The 17216-nt window shown below is 34.2% G+C and overlaps 1 protein-coding gene across 1 annotated transcript in view; it reads left to right on the top strand.

Moving 5' to 3' along the window:
* LOC129223759 (cytochrome P450 4V2-like) overlaps positions 1-8327 on the top strand; it is a 37436-nt gene extending 29109 nt beyond the window's left edge. The window contains exons 8-11 of the mRNA XM_054858120.1: positions 181-354; positions 6583-6649; positions 6787-6966; positions 8044-8327. Of these exons, the coding sequence (XP_054714095.1) occupies positions 181-354; positions 6583-6649; positions 6787-6966; positions 8044-8201 (579 nt within the window). The 3' untranslated portion in view covers positions 8202-8327. The remainder of the gene's footprint in view (positions 1-180; positions 355-6582; positions 6650-6786; positions 6967-8043) is intronic.
* The last annotated feature ends 8889 nt before the right edge of the window (positions 8328-17216 follow it).

The following is a 17216-nucleotide window of genomic DNA, read 5'->3' as shown; positions in this document are numbered from 1 at the left end:
AATTTGCATATAAAATTGTAAAAGTTTTATATATTAATAATTTATAAATATTTTTAAGTAAATTCCAGAGAACATGTATTCAAACTATGAGAAAACATGGACATTTTTCGGAATAGCAACTGACATTTGCACAGAAAAATTTCCTTGAATACAATTCATGCCATTCTTTCTGCCTTTTAGGGAATGGACACTGTGTCGAGTATGGCTAGCATGGTTTTGATGATGCTGGGATTGGATCAAACTGTTCAAGAAAAAACGAGACAAGAAGTTAACTCCATTTTTCATGATGATCCACTAAGATTGATGACTTATGACGATTTAAAGGATATGAAGTACTTAGATTGTGTAATTAAGGTAACATAAATCAATTATAGTTCCAGATACCAAAATCTTTCACTATCAATAAATTGTTATTATTATTTTTTAATTGTTATTATTATTTATCCTTATCATTATTTTTGGGGAAAAAAAATGCTCATTTGCTTTTTTTTAATGGTCAAAAAGTTATGGTCATATGCGGTCAGATTTGAATTAATATATTCGAGTGGCAGAAGAGTGTTCAAGATCTGGCCTTTAAAGTTTAGTGTTCTCATTTTTTATAATCTATATTCATCATTGAAATATATAATTTTTGTGAATATGCCTGAAACGTCCTGGCTGGGGCTCGAACCGGGGTCCGATGTGTTCGAAGCTTAACGCCCTATTGATTTAGCCGCTGTGGTTAACAGTCAAACTGTGCTGTGTGGCAATATTAGTAACGAAAACGATAATTTATTTTCTTAAGAACGAAGATGATGCACAGTGACACATATGTATATATTTTTATGTAAATTAATGAATGATTAACACAAGCAATTCAAAACTTATTGATGAATAATTTAAAGTCTAAATAATTCACAAAATGCGTTTATGTGTTTCAACGGATGTTTTAAAGATACCCAAAAGCTCTACTCAACGCAGTACTTGCAACCACGGACAATTAGAAGAAAGGAAAGCGAGAAGAGCGTACGTGCATCTTTCTGTCACACAAAAAACAACTACATCACATTAAAGTTCGCCATTCAGAATTTCAAAACCCTCGCATAAAAATTTTCCCTTTGAAAATAAGTTACGAGTTTAAAATGATTACTACGAAATTAAAAGAAATATATTGTAATGCAATGTAATTTTCAAATGTTGTTGAGCAGACGAGGCAAACTCACGCAACATACACTGTTATAACCAGGGGTTCCAGACGAGTGAAAATATTCCCTCTAAGGTGAAAGCATAGTGCCTGAAGGAGCAATGCAGGCCAGAAAATAGAGCAGAGGACCCAAAACAGCATGCAATCGCAGAAAGACTCATTGCGCATGCGCTTTTTGCCTTAGACATACATTCAACCACCTCAATATGGCGGACAAATAATGATTGCGTTTGTGTGTCTCTCACATTGAATGAAGTACACTATTAGATTAAAACACAACTTTTCTAGGATTAATTATCCGAAATTACAAGTAAGTACAGCTTTTGATCACTTTGTAGCTTTTAGGGCTTTCAAACATAGTTAAGTGTTTAAAAGTGCATTTATTGCTTTTCAGTAACCGTTAGTCTTCTAGTTCCCGTTTACCGTTACTATCGGGAAATTTCCATCATTCAAAACGCTACTAAAAATATCTGTCATTACTTTCTTGAATACTCGATAAGCAGCTTTTATTAATCACCAAAAGAACCTTAATAAAAATGTTTCTTGTGCTTCGTAATTATAACAGAAAGCTAGCGAGAAAAAAAAAATCTCTCTCAGTCTAGCTCTTTTTTTTTTTTTTTTTTTTTTTGCTTTCTCATTCAAGTGTTAGAATCATTTCCTGTTAGCTGTTGATGCTCTATAGCGTTAGAAATTCCTTTTGGTTTTTTATTTAACTGGTTGAAAAACTGTATGGGAATTTATTTTGTTACTCTTGATTAACGTTTATGAAACGATTTTGTTCTTCCGTAATTGTAATATCCCTGAATATTTTTGGCTCATCATGTAAATAATCCATTACAGCTATGCTTCATTTTCGGAATACGTCATGTTTTAGTAAATGTATAATTTCTCACATGTTTTAAATAATTACTCGTTTTTAAATTATAACGTATTTGTGACAGATCTTTGATACCAAGTGGAGGGGTAGATATTTATTGTTTTATTAATTTTTAACATTACTTTTTGTTAAAAAAAACCATCAGAACCCTGAATTTTTTCACATGTTTTTTAACGGCCCCAGAGTTATTATTCATATTATTTATTTTATGAATTTTTAAGAAAACGATAAAGATTTCACCGGTCCGCAAAGTTTTTCATTTGCTTTTACCGCTCCCGTGGGTCAAAAGAGGTTGAGAAACACTGAGTTAGAGCACGATCAGATGAATTAAAGCTATGAGCACTTCTTAACTATGTTGAAAGCTCTGAAATATGATCAAATGCTGTAATTACATGTTTTAATCATTCCCAATACCGAGTTCAATGTGAAAATGTCCAAAACGTAAAATATCATAAATCAAAACAAAACTTAAAAAAGAAAAAAAAATACACAATTGTATTCAAAAACGCACACAATACGGGGGAGGGGGGAGGAGGATCTATAGTAAGGGTGCCATTTCTCTCTCCGAAGGTTCCTTTTTTTTCACTCCGGCTGTCTAGTTTTTAAAAGGTGCCTGTTTTTCACCCTATTTAGAGGTGCGATTTCGGCTCCGTATTGGGTGCCGCTGGTGAACAAGCGTTTCTCCCCTGAAAGGTGCCGAATGCATCCTGTAGTTTTAACAGTGTAGTAAAGGAAAACAGCAATTAGTTTTCAAATAAAGAGTATAAAACAATAATGTCGCTCTACTGGGAATGCAGACTAACTTTTAGCAATATAGGAGAAATAAATGAAGAAATGGGTATCAAGGAAGCGTAATATCCAACGCTAGGAAGGGAAGAACTACTGCCGAAATGAGCTTGTTGAAGTGAACCTTTTTATGACATGGCTGTAAAATTCTAATCCAATACCTTTGTGTATGACAAAAGTGATGTAGTTGTTTTTTGTGTGACAAAAGGTTGCACATGCTCTCTTCCCCCTTTCTTCTTTTCTCGTTGTCCGTGGTTGTGTGTACTGCGGTGAGTGCAGCTGTTGGTAATCAACAGAGCAACCGTTGAAAAACGTGTGTACTGTGTATAACCAACGCATTTCGAATATTGTTTAGTGTTATCGTTGTTTATAATCTGTGTTCTTCATTTAAATATACATACAATTTTGTTGTGAATATGTCTGAAGCGTCTTGGTCGGGTCTAGCTATCTGTCGATTTAGCTAAAGCCCTAGACACGTCCACCATCTTGGGGCTAAACAACGCTTTCTTTTATGTCCGTTATGGTGAAGTAGCGTATTTTGTTACTTGAATGTGATGTTTCTTGATTGCGGATTAACATGAAGTAAATAAGAAACCCCAATCAAGAAGCAAAACACGCTACTTCACAATAGCAGACATGGAAGAAAGCTTCATTTGGCCCCAAGCAAGGGCGCCCATATGCAAAATGATAAAGGGGGGGGGGCTCAGATATTTTCCCAATTGTTGGGAGGGTATTTTCTCCATGTAAACTGATTTCAGGGCAGATTAGAGTCATTAAAATGTTTCATTTTTAATAATTTATTCATTAATGGCTGTAGAATAAATGTTTTTACATTACTGCAAAGAAAACAGTACCAAAAGCTAGGAAATTCTAATTTCAAAGGGGGGGCTCGAGCCCCCCCCCCTTGCCCCCCTATATGGGCGCCCTTGACCCCAAGATGGCGGACGTGTCGCTACTTTAGCTACGATTCAGGGCTTTAGGTTGAGCCACTGTGATTGTCAGTCAGGTTGTGCTGTGCGGCGATATTAGAATGTGAATGATAACCGCGTTGATGAAAACTGGTGTCTTTACTTCAAACGTGTAGTTTGATTAATGCTTGACTATAGCAGTTAATAAATGGATCAGATTTCACTCGTCCACATTTGAAGCAAGTAATGTATGAAAATTAGTTTCGTAATGCGAAATATTTCCCGAGCAGCTATTATTTATTTTAAGAAATTAGTTAACTTGCTGAAAGTGCGTTTTACTCAACTTATTTTTACGACTTAGCAACAAGTGACTATAATAGTACCTGAAACAAGTCTGGATCCTAAGCGCTCGTGAAACCTAAGTGGAGGTTAGGGCGACTTGTCTACTGAATGTATTCTAGGACGAGACAAATTGACATTCAATACAACTCTTCCCCCGGTTTAATGAATCTATGTAATACAAAAGTTTCACTTCCGTCGTGTATTTTTCTGATATATATATATATATATATATATATATATATATATATATATATATATATATATATTTCATATAATCATCGTATTTGCCAATCACATGTAGACAGCGTATAGTTGTGCCACGGGAAGATGTAAGATGAATTGGAAGCGGAAATAGGACATTTCATCTTGTAATAGGTAAGATTGACATAAACAAGCAAGCGGGAAAGCTTTTACTGATTACATTACCCTCTCGCTGATTCTACCAAGTACAAAATGAAGTGTTCCGTTTCCGCTTCCACTTCATCTGTTATCTCTCCGTAGCATAACTATACACAGCCAAACATTTTATCGTTATTTTGCTTTTTACTGCAAAGTACATAGCTAAATTTTGTTGACTAACGTCTCTATGTTTGTTACTTTTTTTTTCAATATTTTAAAGCACGTTAGTGTTCACTTAGTTTATTTACAACTAGCTAAAATACCGGGCATTGCCTGGGTCGGTAATAATTGTGAGAAACAATCGCTACTTTCTTTCGTTTTCGGTTTTAACGGAAAGAACTCAAAACACACCGCTTTGACGTGGTTAAAAATCGAGCATCGTCCTTACTCATAAAAGTAAAATAGTAATAAGTGTAAATAACGAACGAGTATTCATTTAGAAACGAAAGCACGCGAATTAAAGATATAAAAATTTAAAGAGTTTCCAAAATTTGAACTAACAAAAATAAAGATAACTATAAAAACCGTGCACTTCATTTAATTAAATAGTACACACACACACACACACACACACAAAAAAAAAAACTCTTTATGTTTCCCTAAGTGTGCAAAAATAGAATTTCCAAATGTTTAAATGACCTAAAACTCATGTTTGCTCTGGAGAAGCCTTGATTCAAAATTTTCATATGATTACTTTTAATATTGGTGTTGTAAGGCAACGAATTTTCGTAACAATAAGTTTTATATTTAATCCTTTAATGGGGAAATTACATGACATTTACTGTTTTCCGTCATAACTTTTTAAAACAAGTTTTGTTTAGGAATAAATTATAGCCTAAGTTGCTCCCTGGTAATGTAGCTATCTATGGTGAAAAAATGGTTGAAATCGGTCCAGTAGTTTTGAAGATTACCCCGGACATACATACATACGCACAGAAGTAGCCATTTATGTATAAAGTTGCTATAGAGTAAAAAAATGTGGCTGGGGATCATAAAATTACTATAAAAAATTATTGAAAGTACATATTATCTCCAGATTTTGCAACGCGCTTAAATATTTTTCATAAAATTGCGATTTCAACTTGTTTTATTTTGTGATTATTTTTCTCGGATTTTTGCTGAGGTGATATTTTTTATCATATTTCAATTTGTTTAGAGCTATAGGCAAAAAACTTTGAGGGGGGAGGGAGGGAACTAACTATTTAGGAGAGCTATTAGAGGGTAATATTGAGAGGGTATCTTACAATCACATAAAACTTTCATTATTTACAAACAAGAGCTTTTTTTCAGTTAGTTTTCGTGAGTTTAGAAAGAAAAAACTTAGTTTTTTTTTAATTCATCATGGTTTTGTAACTAAACTGGGACAGTTATCATTACTAATCATCAGTTGTTTCTCAAACAGGGCGGTCATTCCAAGCTCGTCAGCTTGCGAGATCGAGATTTTCGCTCACGTGATTGGTTGTGACATAGAAATGTTGCAAAGAAGCATTTTAATCTACTCGAACTTAGCTTGCGGCTAGGTTCGAGTACATTAGAATACTACTTTGCAACATTTCTACGTCACAACCGATCACGTGAGCGAGAATCTCGATCTCGCAAGCTGACGAGCTTGGAATGACCGCCGTCTGCAGATTTGCATTATTGTCATCGCTTATCGTAAGTAATTGACAAAAATGTGTTTTAAATTTTAGTAAAATATGAAAAGATTGCATATTGGTTCAATTTTATGGATTTGGTTAATCAAAAGGTGAGTCGTAAGCAAAACCAATTACTTTTCTTATATAGCACAGTTGGATCTCTGTTTAACGACGTTCTGTTTAACGAATTTCTCTACTTAAAGACGGCTTTTCACGGTACCGAATGCTCCACTGTAGTTTTAGAAGCATTCTATTTAAGGACGCATTCTACTTAAGGACGATTTTCTGTGGTCCCTTGAAAGTCGTTAAATAGAGAACCAACTGTAGTATCCGTAATAACTTTACTGTCCCATAACATAAAGAAAAAAAAATGAAGCAAAAGAGCAAACTAGTCGAGCATACATTTATGTGAGCTAGATTACTTACACACTTTTCTGAAATTGCTTTCAGGAAACACTGCGACTCTATCCGACAACTGCACTGATTGCTAAAGAAATTGGAAAAGATATGCTGATTGGTAAGTTATTTCAACTTTTCTCTGCATCATAATTGTCAGCACACTTCTTTTTTTTTTTTTACTAAAACGCAAATTCGATTATTTTTTCATCATAGTAGTTAAACATTTTGATGAACAGAAAAATATTTTTTATTTAGGGGATTACCAAATACCTGGTGGAACCGGACTCGTAATCAACCTTTACATGCTTCACAGAGATCCAAATCATTTTCCAAATCCAGAGTTGTTCGATCCAGACAGATTTTTACCGGAAAATTCTATAAGAAGACATCCTTTCGCCTACATGCCCTTTTCCGCTGGAGCCAGAAACTGCATAGGTAAGTTCTGTGGCATTCACTTCAGGAGTTTTAAAAAGTATTTGATATTTACAGTAACACACCCTTTTGCTTTTCATTTAACACTACAACGACACCTCTAGATGAATATTTTTGCTGGGAAATATTTATTAAACTAATTTAGGGTACTAATATAAGGTATGAATTTCAAAATGAAAACTTCCAATGATATTTAAGTGGAGATTTCTTTTTCTGGTAAATGACGCACTACTTATAACTTTGTACAAAGAAGTAGTTAGAGAAGCAAGACTAGTGTATTTCTAACATTATTTTACATGTAAAGCATTACTAAATAAAATAATTATTTGTAGCAAAATAATCCTGCTTCTCCACCTGAGCAAAAGTGTCATCTGAAAAGGAAAAAAAATCTGTAAATGAAGTGCAAATGGTTTATTTCTCCTCTCAAGCATAAAATTTGTGATTTAATAAAAAACCAAAACTATTTTAAATAGTTATTTCAGTTTGACCAAATTGCAGAAAGTTATATGCTAACAAATTACAACAAAACTGTATGTTTAAGAAATAATCTAAACTTATTTACATAGTACATTCAAGTTGAACCAATATATAAGTTATACATATTGAACTTTAAAAAATTAATTGTTTCCCTTTTCTCGATGAATGCACAGTCATGTTATCTAGGGCCGTGGTGGCCTGATCGGTAAGGCAACGGACTTGTGACCGGAGGGCCCCGGGTTCGATCACAGCCGGTCGAAGATCTAACGTCTTCATTAATGGTGACTGGGGGGACGTAAAAAATGCTAGTGGTCACAAAGTCCTCCAAGTGAAACTATACCTCTGGGGGTGCAGAACCAGGGATCGTTCAGCTTCTGGTCTGGATCAAAAAAATTAGAGCACTTTTCAGGGTCCCATTTAACTGGTTAAACCACAAACTGTGTTAGGTACGGGGGACCCTGGAGTGAAAAGGGAAAAGTCATTTTATCTATCTTGGCCTTAAGCCAGCAAACAACATGCAGTTTGCTCAGAGTAAATAAGTAGAATGCGTTATTTCACAAAAGGTTTCGCGAATTTCTAATCTGTTTGCCATTGCTCTTTCAGGACAGAGGTTTGCCAAGGCGGAAATGAAATGTTTGGTAGCAAACATCTTAAGGAGATTCCAAATCCAGACACGAGATCACAGAGACAAGTTAAAACTATCCTGGGAGATAACAACTGTACTTGTGGACCCTGTATTCGCTAAATTCATTCCTTGTTGAATAACAACACCAAGAAGAAAAAAAATATCATTTGTATTTGTTCAGTCATAAAAAAATATACATATACATATATATATAAATCTTTATACATTATCATATATAATAGCCAAAATCACTAATCGAGTTATGCTCTGACGTCAACAGCAATGAAGTTATTTTACAAATAAATTACTTTGCAGTTGAGAATGTTTATTGAATTTTGCATATATTTTTAGGAGAAAATAATTGAGATACTTGATTTTTTCCACAACTATTGCCAATTTTTTAGCACCTAAAAGAGTTAATGTATTTTGACCTCGCTGATTTTACCAGAAAGGAACAGTTGCCCAAAGTTATTCGACCCGACATTTCAACGATCAAAATATCCCCAACAGGCAGTTGCTTCAATCAAATGAGGAAGCAATTTTCACCCGTCATACCTTGACTTTTCCAGTATGTGTATAGTTTGCTAGAGTTAAGTGATACGAAACAAATACCTTATAAATGGAAACAACTTTGGAATTGAAAATACTATGCAGAGTAAGAATGTGTGAAGTTGATCAATGTAAAAATCAGAATGTGGCAATTCTTTCTCTAACTAATCCTGACCTCTAATATTCCCCGAAATTGGGGAACATAAAAAATTCATTGAAAATCATTATTTGTTTTTGTCAACGCAACCCAAAGTTTTGATGACAGCGTAGAAATTGATATGGGGAGAAAACATTTGTTCTGAAATTTGAGTTTCTGTATGTGAAATGAGTGGCTCGCCCTGGAAAATATTATTAAAAGCCTTACATTTTCGGTAAAAAAAATTTTACAAATTGATACGTAAAGAAAAATTTTCGGAGCGTATGTCTCTTCTGTTTGCCAACCAATTTTCTTCATTCAATTCCCCCTTTTTTTGTTTAGTAGCTACTGTCAAGTTTTAGTGCTATCAATGAATGATTTTGAAAACAGACGCTAAGTGATCTAGACATTAATTAAGAACACATTTTTGTCCCAAATGACTCTTCCTACGCGAATGGATCGTCCATTTTTTTTTCCGATTTTGATACGATTCAAAAACCCGTAAAAAAATAACCCTAAGACATTTCTCCCTTATATGTTTGGGAATTTATAGGACCTAAATTGACTAGAAAAAGAGTTAGAAGCAATTTTAAATAAGTGAAAATTCATTTTTATCTGATCTTTTGTGTGAGATAACGTAAAGCACTTGCTGAATAATACTATGTTTTTCCATTCCTCGTTTGAGTGTTAAGAATAACATTATTGCATTCGTTTTTATTGTTAAAGCTATGTAGGTAATCACGGGCATTTTACATATTTCCATTTAAATTATATTTCTGTGACTTTAGTATGTAATTCATCATTATTATTACTGTTAAGGTGGGGGTGGGTTTTTGTTCCAAATAGATAAAAGACAGCTTCTTTCAAAAAACAGAATTCTCAGTAATACTTGCATTTGCTTTTACCATAAACACATCGCAAGGTCAAACTTCTGATAAATTCGCCGTATTTTTGCTACGTCTGATGTTTTCGTTTGGCCAATTATATGTTGCTTCAAGTAGAGTGCATTCTTTTCGTAACTGAAACTTAATTTTTCTAATGGCAAAGGTGAAGAAAACGTAGTCAATAATAGTAGACTTTCTACAAAGAATATTGCTTCTATGAGTTTCACATATAAACTGATTTTTTCTTTATCATTTCGTTTATATTATTTTGAGAAAATCAGATAAAAAGCAGAATTGGAACAAATTACTACTATTTTGAATTGTTAATGCATAGGAGAGAAGCAGAGTCTGTGATTCCCTGGCCACCATTCAAGTACCCATTCCAAGAGAACGTTTGAACTTTAAACCAATTTTCAACCACGAAATCATGTCCAATAGACAGCGTGAAATTTGCCATCGCTTGCTAAAAGTGTTTACGGCTAAATCCTTTACAACCGTCCTTACTAGTCTTTTACATTTTGCCCGAAACTTCCTTTTCAGTAATAAATTATCCACGTCTCCTGTGCGCGACATGTGAATGCCTCGCTTTGCTAAATCGATTAACTCCATAAAGCAAAAAGTCGAGAAAAGTGATGAAAAAGATAGTGTTATCTATAGGAGTGAATAGGCCTTCGTGTTATATTTTCTGCCATCACATGGATGGAAATATACTGAACCAAAACTTTAATATAAATTCACATGCTAAGCATTGATAAAGCACTATTAAAGCAGAAATGAGGATTTATTTTTTAAACTGGAGTTAATCGATTTGAGGCCCTTGAGGCATCTATGTATAAACTCTGATGATATTTATGAAATCTCACAATGAGAGAGAGTTCCTTTCGTTGCAAGCGAATCCAGTCGTTCTTTGTCTTTAATCTCGATACAAGATGGAATTCATTGAAAGAAAATTAATTTTAGCACCTTTTTAAGAAAGTTAAACGCTTGTGAAACTAATTTTATTGAAAAAAAAAATATTTTGTTCAAAAGAATTGTAAAACACTTGCGAACTCAAGAATCAAATTCTATTTCTCCGCCTTTTCCGGCTATGACATCAGCTAGGTATAACAAAGGGAGTACTCATTCTAGGAGTGTTCTCTAGGTCATTTTCTACCCCAGATCAGGCAGCGTAGGCAGGTCAAAAAAAATTTTTTTGCCTTGCACGGGGCTGTTTTAAATGCAACTTTTCTGAATAAACAGAGGTTAATATCTTTCTTTTTTAAGAGGTTAATTTTCTTTTATGGAGTAGCAGGGAGGAAAAAAAACACACCCTGCATCCTTCCCTCCTATCGACGATGTCGCAAAATTTTATACGTTAAGGGTATACCGCCACGTCTAAAAGTGGTAGTGAAGATCACTACCGCCTGAGCTCTGGGGACGAAAAAAAACAGGCATATCGAAAAAAACCCATAACAACTTCTGAGGTCATCCTACAGGGTGCCCAGCAAAGGACTCCCTGGTTTCAAAATTAAATATATCGAAAACAAAGGACGATATTGAAATTAAAAAAAAAACGGTATGTTTATTGTGAAAACCATAAAAATCATGTACGGAAACTTGGAAATTAGTCTAGAAAAGTGCCAACAGGTGGCACTGCACACTGTAATTGCAATAGAAGGCTCCATAAATAGTGTTGCGAAGAGGTTGGACGATAATTTCTAGCTTATATGTAAGCATATCTGAGAGACTAAACTACTGCTGAAACAACCAACCTCTTCGCAGCACTATTTGTAGAGACTCCTATTGCAATTACAGTTTTGCAGCGCCACCTGCTGGCAGTTTTTAAAACTAATTTCCAAGTATAAAATAACTGTATAAAATTGAACGAAAAATTGTTTAGATCGAAAAGGAAACAAAGGAATGAGGTGTCCCCGCCAAGATCTTTCGAATCGGACTATTCACTCAAAAAGTTATAAGGGGGGGGGGGGGCGCAGGCAGACAGACAGACCGACAGACATTTTTCCCCCACCTTAGTACCCTGCTTTCCAAATTTTTAATTTTTCGTTACTCTTTATTTAGTTATTTTATTTATTTTTGACTCTCATTTTTTCGTTTTTCGCGCTATTTTTAAGATGCATTAAGCCTTCTTTCAAGCATTTTTCTCCTTTCTCTGACTTTTACGGGGAAAGTAGGGTAAAATAAGGAAAAAAATAGATATATTTCAAAAACTCACGAATTTTGAAACCGTACATCTCTGCACCTATCTTAGCTATAAGGAAAAGAAAAATATATATTTAAAAGAAAATGTACTCTCTTTAATTAAACAATTGATGATTTTGCTCTTAAGTAAATATATAGAATTCATAGAAATCATAGAATATATATAAATTCATAGAATATGTAGAAAATCAGTTTTCATCTTTGAAATATAAGATGAAAACTGAAAAAATAGGCCGCGAAGATAAACAGAAAAAATGGAATTCCTAGATATTTGTGCGAGCTCCCCTCAACCCCTCTACCACCGGGGCTTTTATTATGTTCGTTAGGAGATTTTTCTGCACATGTGTGCCAAAACCCTTTGTCTGTTGTTCCCCCCCCCCCCCCATTCTCATTTTGGGCTTTTCTTTGCTGGACTAAGGTGGAGAGGGGGGGGGGAGGGAAGGAATAAAACGAACACCTGAACATATCTTTTCTCGCCCCCTTCCTCCACCACCTGCAATCCAGTTTTAAGAAAAACAAATCACTGTAGATCCTTACTTTTTCAAATCAAAAAGAAGAATCGTATTAAACGAATCTTTGAAGAGTCTTTAAAAAATAGAAAAAGAGGGGGAAAATGGTGAGTTTTTCAAAAATTGACGAACTTCGAAATTGAATGTCTCAGCATCTATTATGGCTACAATAAAAAGCAAAAATAAATAAATTAATTAATAAATAAAACACTTTTGATATAATTTTACGTTCTTTAATTTACTGATTAATAATTTTGCTTTCAAGTTCATAAATGTTGAGATAAAAGACGAAAACAGAAAAACTGCACCTAAAATTTAAGATGATGGCGCGAGCTCCCCCTTGATCAAGAGCCGTTTCTGTATGTGTGTTCCAATTTTCAAAATTACATTTTTTTTTTCAAAGGTAACCGACTACCGGACAGAATATGGCATCCCCAACGATTCCCTTACAATGCCGACTGAACCAGCAGAATATTTTCCATTCCCAAAAGGGAAATCTTCCCTCAAAGGGATACCGCAATGGGCAATGAAAAACCGCTGTGGCAAACTGTGTCGACGCTCAAGGGATGCATGAAGTTTAAAGAATTTAGCAAGAACCCTTTCTTTACTTGTGTGCCAATTTTCAAAATTGCATTTTTTTCTCCAAATCATTCATTGACTAGACTATCAATCGGTGCTCCAAGGTAACCGATTACCGGAAAGAATATGGCATCCCCAATCATTAATCACCCCAACTTAATAGTTTGCTGATGCCTTGGTGCAGTCGGAATTGTAAGGCATCCAATATGGCATCCCTTACAATTCCGACTGCACCAAGCATCAGCAAACTATTAAGTTAAAAGTTAAATTACAGCAGTTTAAAAGTTAAATCATTCAGATTTCCTTTCCCTTTGTCTGCCAACAATGACATCGTTACCAGTCGCACGAATTAAACGCCTTGAATTAAACAAAATTTAATTTTAAAAAATGTAATATACAGGTAATTCCCGTTCTATATAACTTGCAAGCTTCGAAGAAATTTTATCAGACACAGAAAATTTGCTCTTTTGTGTCACACTAATACTATAAATGTGCACGAAGGTTTTCGCATTAAAATTGTGAAAAAATACTAATTTTTGTGGTCTTTTAATGTCTCCAGTAATTAAAGTCTTACAAAGGCAAAACCTAGCAGAGTACACTCCCGAACAAAATCGTTTTCGAAAAAAAAAAAAAATAATAGATTCAATTCTTTAGAAGCTGCGGTGTCACTGACAAATACACAGATTTACACATTAAACTATAGTTCTCTTTCTTGGAGCGTTTTGGGATTTCAAACATAGTTTCGCTTGCTCACCATTTGATTTTACATTCTAGTTCTTCAGCGTCTCTGTTTGTGCTTGGTTGACAAGATGCATAAAATGTAAATAAAACTAATGTACAGTAATCTTCGTATTTTTTTAATGCGGATGTTGATATGAAACAACTATTTCTATGAAGATGTAAATTAGTGACAATTTGTAGTGACAGCGAATGGGAAAGACGTAAAATAAAATTGATAAATTATGACGTAACAACAAAGATAGAAATGAAATTAATTAAATAGTGAGATGATATTAATACCATTAAAGGTCATCATATAAAAAATCAAGGTTCAAGAATTAACTGTGACACGGATGGATCTGAAAGTATATTGATAATGTGGAAATTGGTGATTTAAATGTCAATTCTAGCGTTGAAACTTCAAGATTTTTAAGATCATTTGCTTCGCTGCAAACTTAACAAAATATGAAAGAGGAACAACAGTGATTTACAGAAAATTTAATGATAGTCTATTTTGGTTTTAAACTTGGCACGCGATTTACTCGAAACTTAACCTTTTGCTTCTCATGGTCTGACTCTGACTCGATCAAATATTATTGTTCAATTTCAGCTAGTCAGAATGTCAATTTTAGCGAGCCAAAGCTGTTTCAATCTCGGAAAATATGTCTCCATTCATAAAAGATTGATTATTCTGAAAATAAATTTTTTTATTAAAGCTTAGAGAAAAAAGGTTTTTGGTTATTTTCATTTTTCCTCGCACCATTATTCTTTACAGCAATGAAAAGCACACGTTTAAGACGCATTTGCTAAAAGGAACAGTGGACAAAATTAATTTTTTATAAATTCTTTTTTATTGGTTTCTTTTAAATACGAACAGCCACCATTTTTACGAGACACCATTTTTATGCGTTCCTGCTCACTATATTCAAAAGGCCAGCATTAAGCATTGTTTATTGAGTCAGGAAACAAATTTTATTTCTTGACGTTAATATTCGAGTATGGCAAAAAATTTTACGCCGCCATCGAACGATTTCGCAGCCAATGAATCAATTTCTTCAGTACCCTCAATATTATTTCCTCTAAAAGCTCTTATAATATTCCTATCTAAATAAGAAGCTCTGATTTTTTGAATCATGCAATATGGATACAGCGCTCTATCAAGTTTCATTATGGGGAGTTTTTTACTTGTTTGTTTGCTGTTTTGTATTCCTGGATCAACAGGATACATTGGGTTAAATGCTGTAGTAGCATGCCACTTTATGACATTGGACCTGTGTACAGATATCCACAGTTTATTAGAAATTTCAAGGGAAAAAGGAGGGATCCCACCGTTGAGCTGTAAGTTTAATTTTTCTTTTCCATTTCAAATTATAATACGGATTTTTTATTTAAGAGAATAAAGCTTTCGGACCCTTAACGAGCTACTGAGCACAATTCCATGACCAAAATATCGTAAGATACTAACATTTGACACAAAACATTTAATTTTTTTTTTCCTCAAATGTGAGGACTGGTAGTATTTTTATGACTCTGCTTCGGGGTGTTTTGGGAGTTAAAAGTGGAAAGCAAGCCGGAAACCCAGTTAAAGAACTTTGCTAACCAGTAGAGAAACACAAAATTTTCTAATCGGTTTTTTTTTTTTTTTTTTTCTTTGGAATGCTATAAATTCATGCTGGCAATTCATCTAAGAAAAAGTTTTCGAATCCTTATTTTTATCAAAAAAAAATCATGGCAGTCATGGGACTGCCGATACATGTGAGAACTTAAAACTACAAAAACTAATTTGATGTGTTTTTGCGCAAGCGCGCGCGTGTGTGTGTGTGTGTCTGCGGGTTGCATGTATGCGTGTGCGTGTATGCGTGTGGGCGTGTGTGCGTGTGAGTGTGTGTGGGTGTAAGTTGTGGTGTGTGATTAATTTTCATTTAAAACTAATTGTAGTTTCAATAATTAAAATATTATGATTTTTAAATTCAGAATATCAGCTACAGTCTAGTTTTTATGTTTATCAGCAATCTGAGTATTAATTACATACATCTTGGTATGGTCTATTTCAGCTCGTTTATAAAGTAAGTATTGATGCAAAGAAAGGAAATATTTGAAAATAAATTCTTAGTTTGTGTTATTCAGTTTTTCATGCCATAAAAATAATAAACAATACACATACTGAACTTCCCACGTAATCAATTTACTGCATTACCCCTCTTTAGACGACATGCCGTGAGATTGACCTAGCATGCCGGGGAAAGACAAATTTTTTGGCATACCAGATAATTTCCGGCTTATTTCGAAAAATAAAAAAATAAAAAATAGATTTAAGTAAAGAAAAAATTAAATTTACATAAATTTAAAAAAATCCAATTTTTTTTATGTTTTCAAAAATGTCATGATTTTTTAAAGTCCTGATCACTCACACACATCATCATTATTATCATTATATTCCAAAACTGATACTATAGGTTTATGGGAAATAGGAAATAAAAACTTTGATTCGAATCCATTAAATCTCTTGTAAAGACAGAATCAATTGTAGTTTCATGTCTCGTTCTGGTAAGATTGCAATTATTGGGCATCGTTAAATTAAATTATCTATTTAAAAACTCAATTAATGGTATATTTTTGTCATCTACAAAGTTGATGTTGAAATTCCCACTCAAAATCATTACCAAATCATCAAAGCTCTTCCCAATTTTATTTTGAAGTAATGCAGAAGCGTCTTTAGAAACAATAAATGTATTTTCATTCAAAAATTCTTGTTTTGCGTTTATAGACTTGGTCGATGAAATATAAACAGAAACCATTACAATTAGCGGTCCATTTGCAGAGTGGGAACAACAAACACGTGTAATCACCGATATCAGAAACATTACTGCTTTTCAAATCTCAAAAAAATCCCAAAGCGTCTAAAGAAGTTTTCACTTCAAAAATATTATGTAAGCTTAAAAATGCTTTCTTCTGGAGAAGAAATGCATTGATCTAGATGAGAATCGAACTCTCGCTCACTCAGGAATCGAATTCTGAGGCTCACGTGCTGCTGACAGCGCTACTGTGGTTCACACTTCCGACCGAAAGCAACGTAGCAATGGAACTGAGAGAAACCGCGAATGCGCGCTATTCAAAATGTCGGTGCTGAGGTGACGGTGTCACGAAATGGATGGTTTTTAACAACCTCAAAAATGCTCAACGCGCCTAAGGAAGTTTTTACTTCAAAAAAAGTTTGTTCTTTCACTCGGTGTGTGCTCACTCATCGGTTGGACTGCACTACTCAAAATTTTCACTGTTTAGAGCGAACTTCAGTGCTAAAAATTTCATTGTTTTGCCCCAAAGAAGAGGACTTTCGTTTTTTAAAGTTGAAACATCAGTACCGGCAATTTATCTAAGAAAAAATTTCAAGTTTTTATTAATTTCACCCCCCCCCCCCCCCCCCCCAAAAAAACTTGTTCATACATTCGGTGTGTGGCTCGTTCAGCGGTGTACTACCCCACCTAGATCTGTTATTGTTTTATAGTCAGCTACATTGTTAACTGACGTTGTTGTACTGTATTCTACCGTGAACAGGTAAAGGACAATAACTGCAA

Source organism: Uloborus diversus, chromosome 1 (assembly GCF_026930045.1).
Source record: "Uloborus diversus isolate 005 chromosome 1, Udiv.v.3.1, whole genome shotgun sequence".
NCBI lineage: Eukaryota > Metazoa > Arthropoda > Arachnida > Araneae > Uloboridae > Uloborus > Uloborus diversus.
Note: the sequence above shows the minus strand (reverse complement) of the source record. Positions and strands in the feature narration are given on the sequence as shown.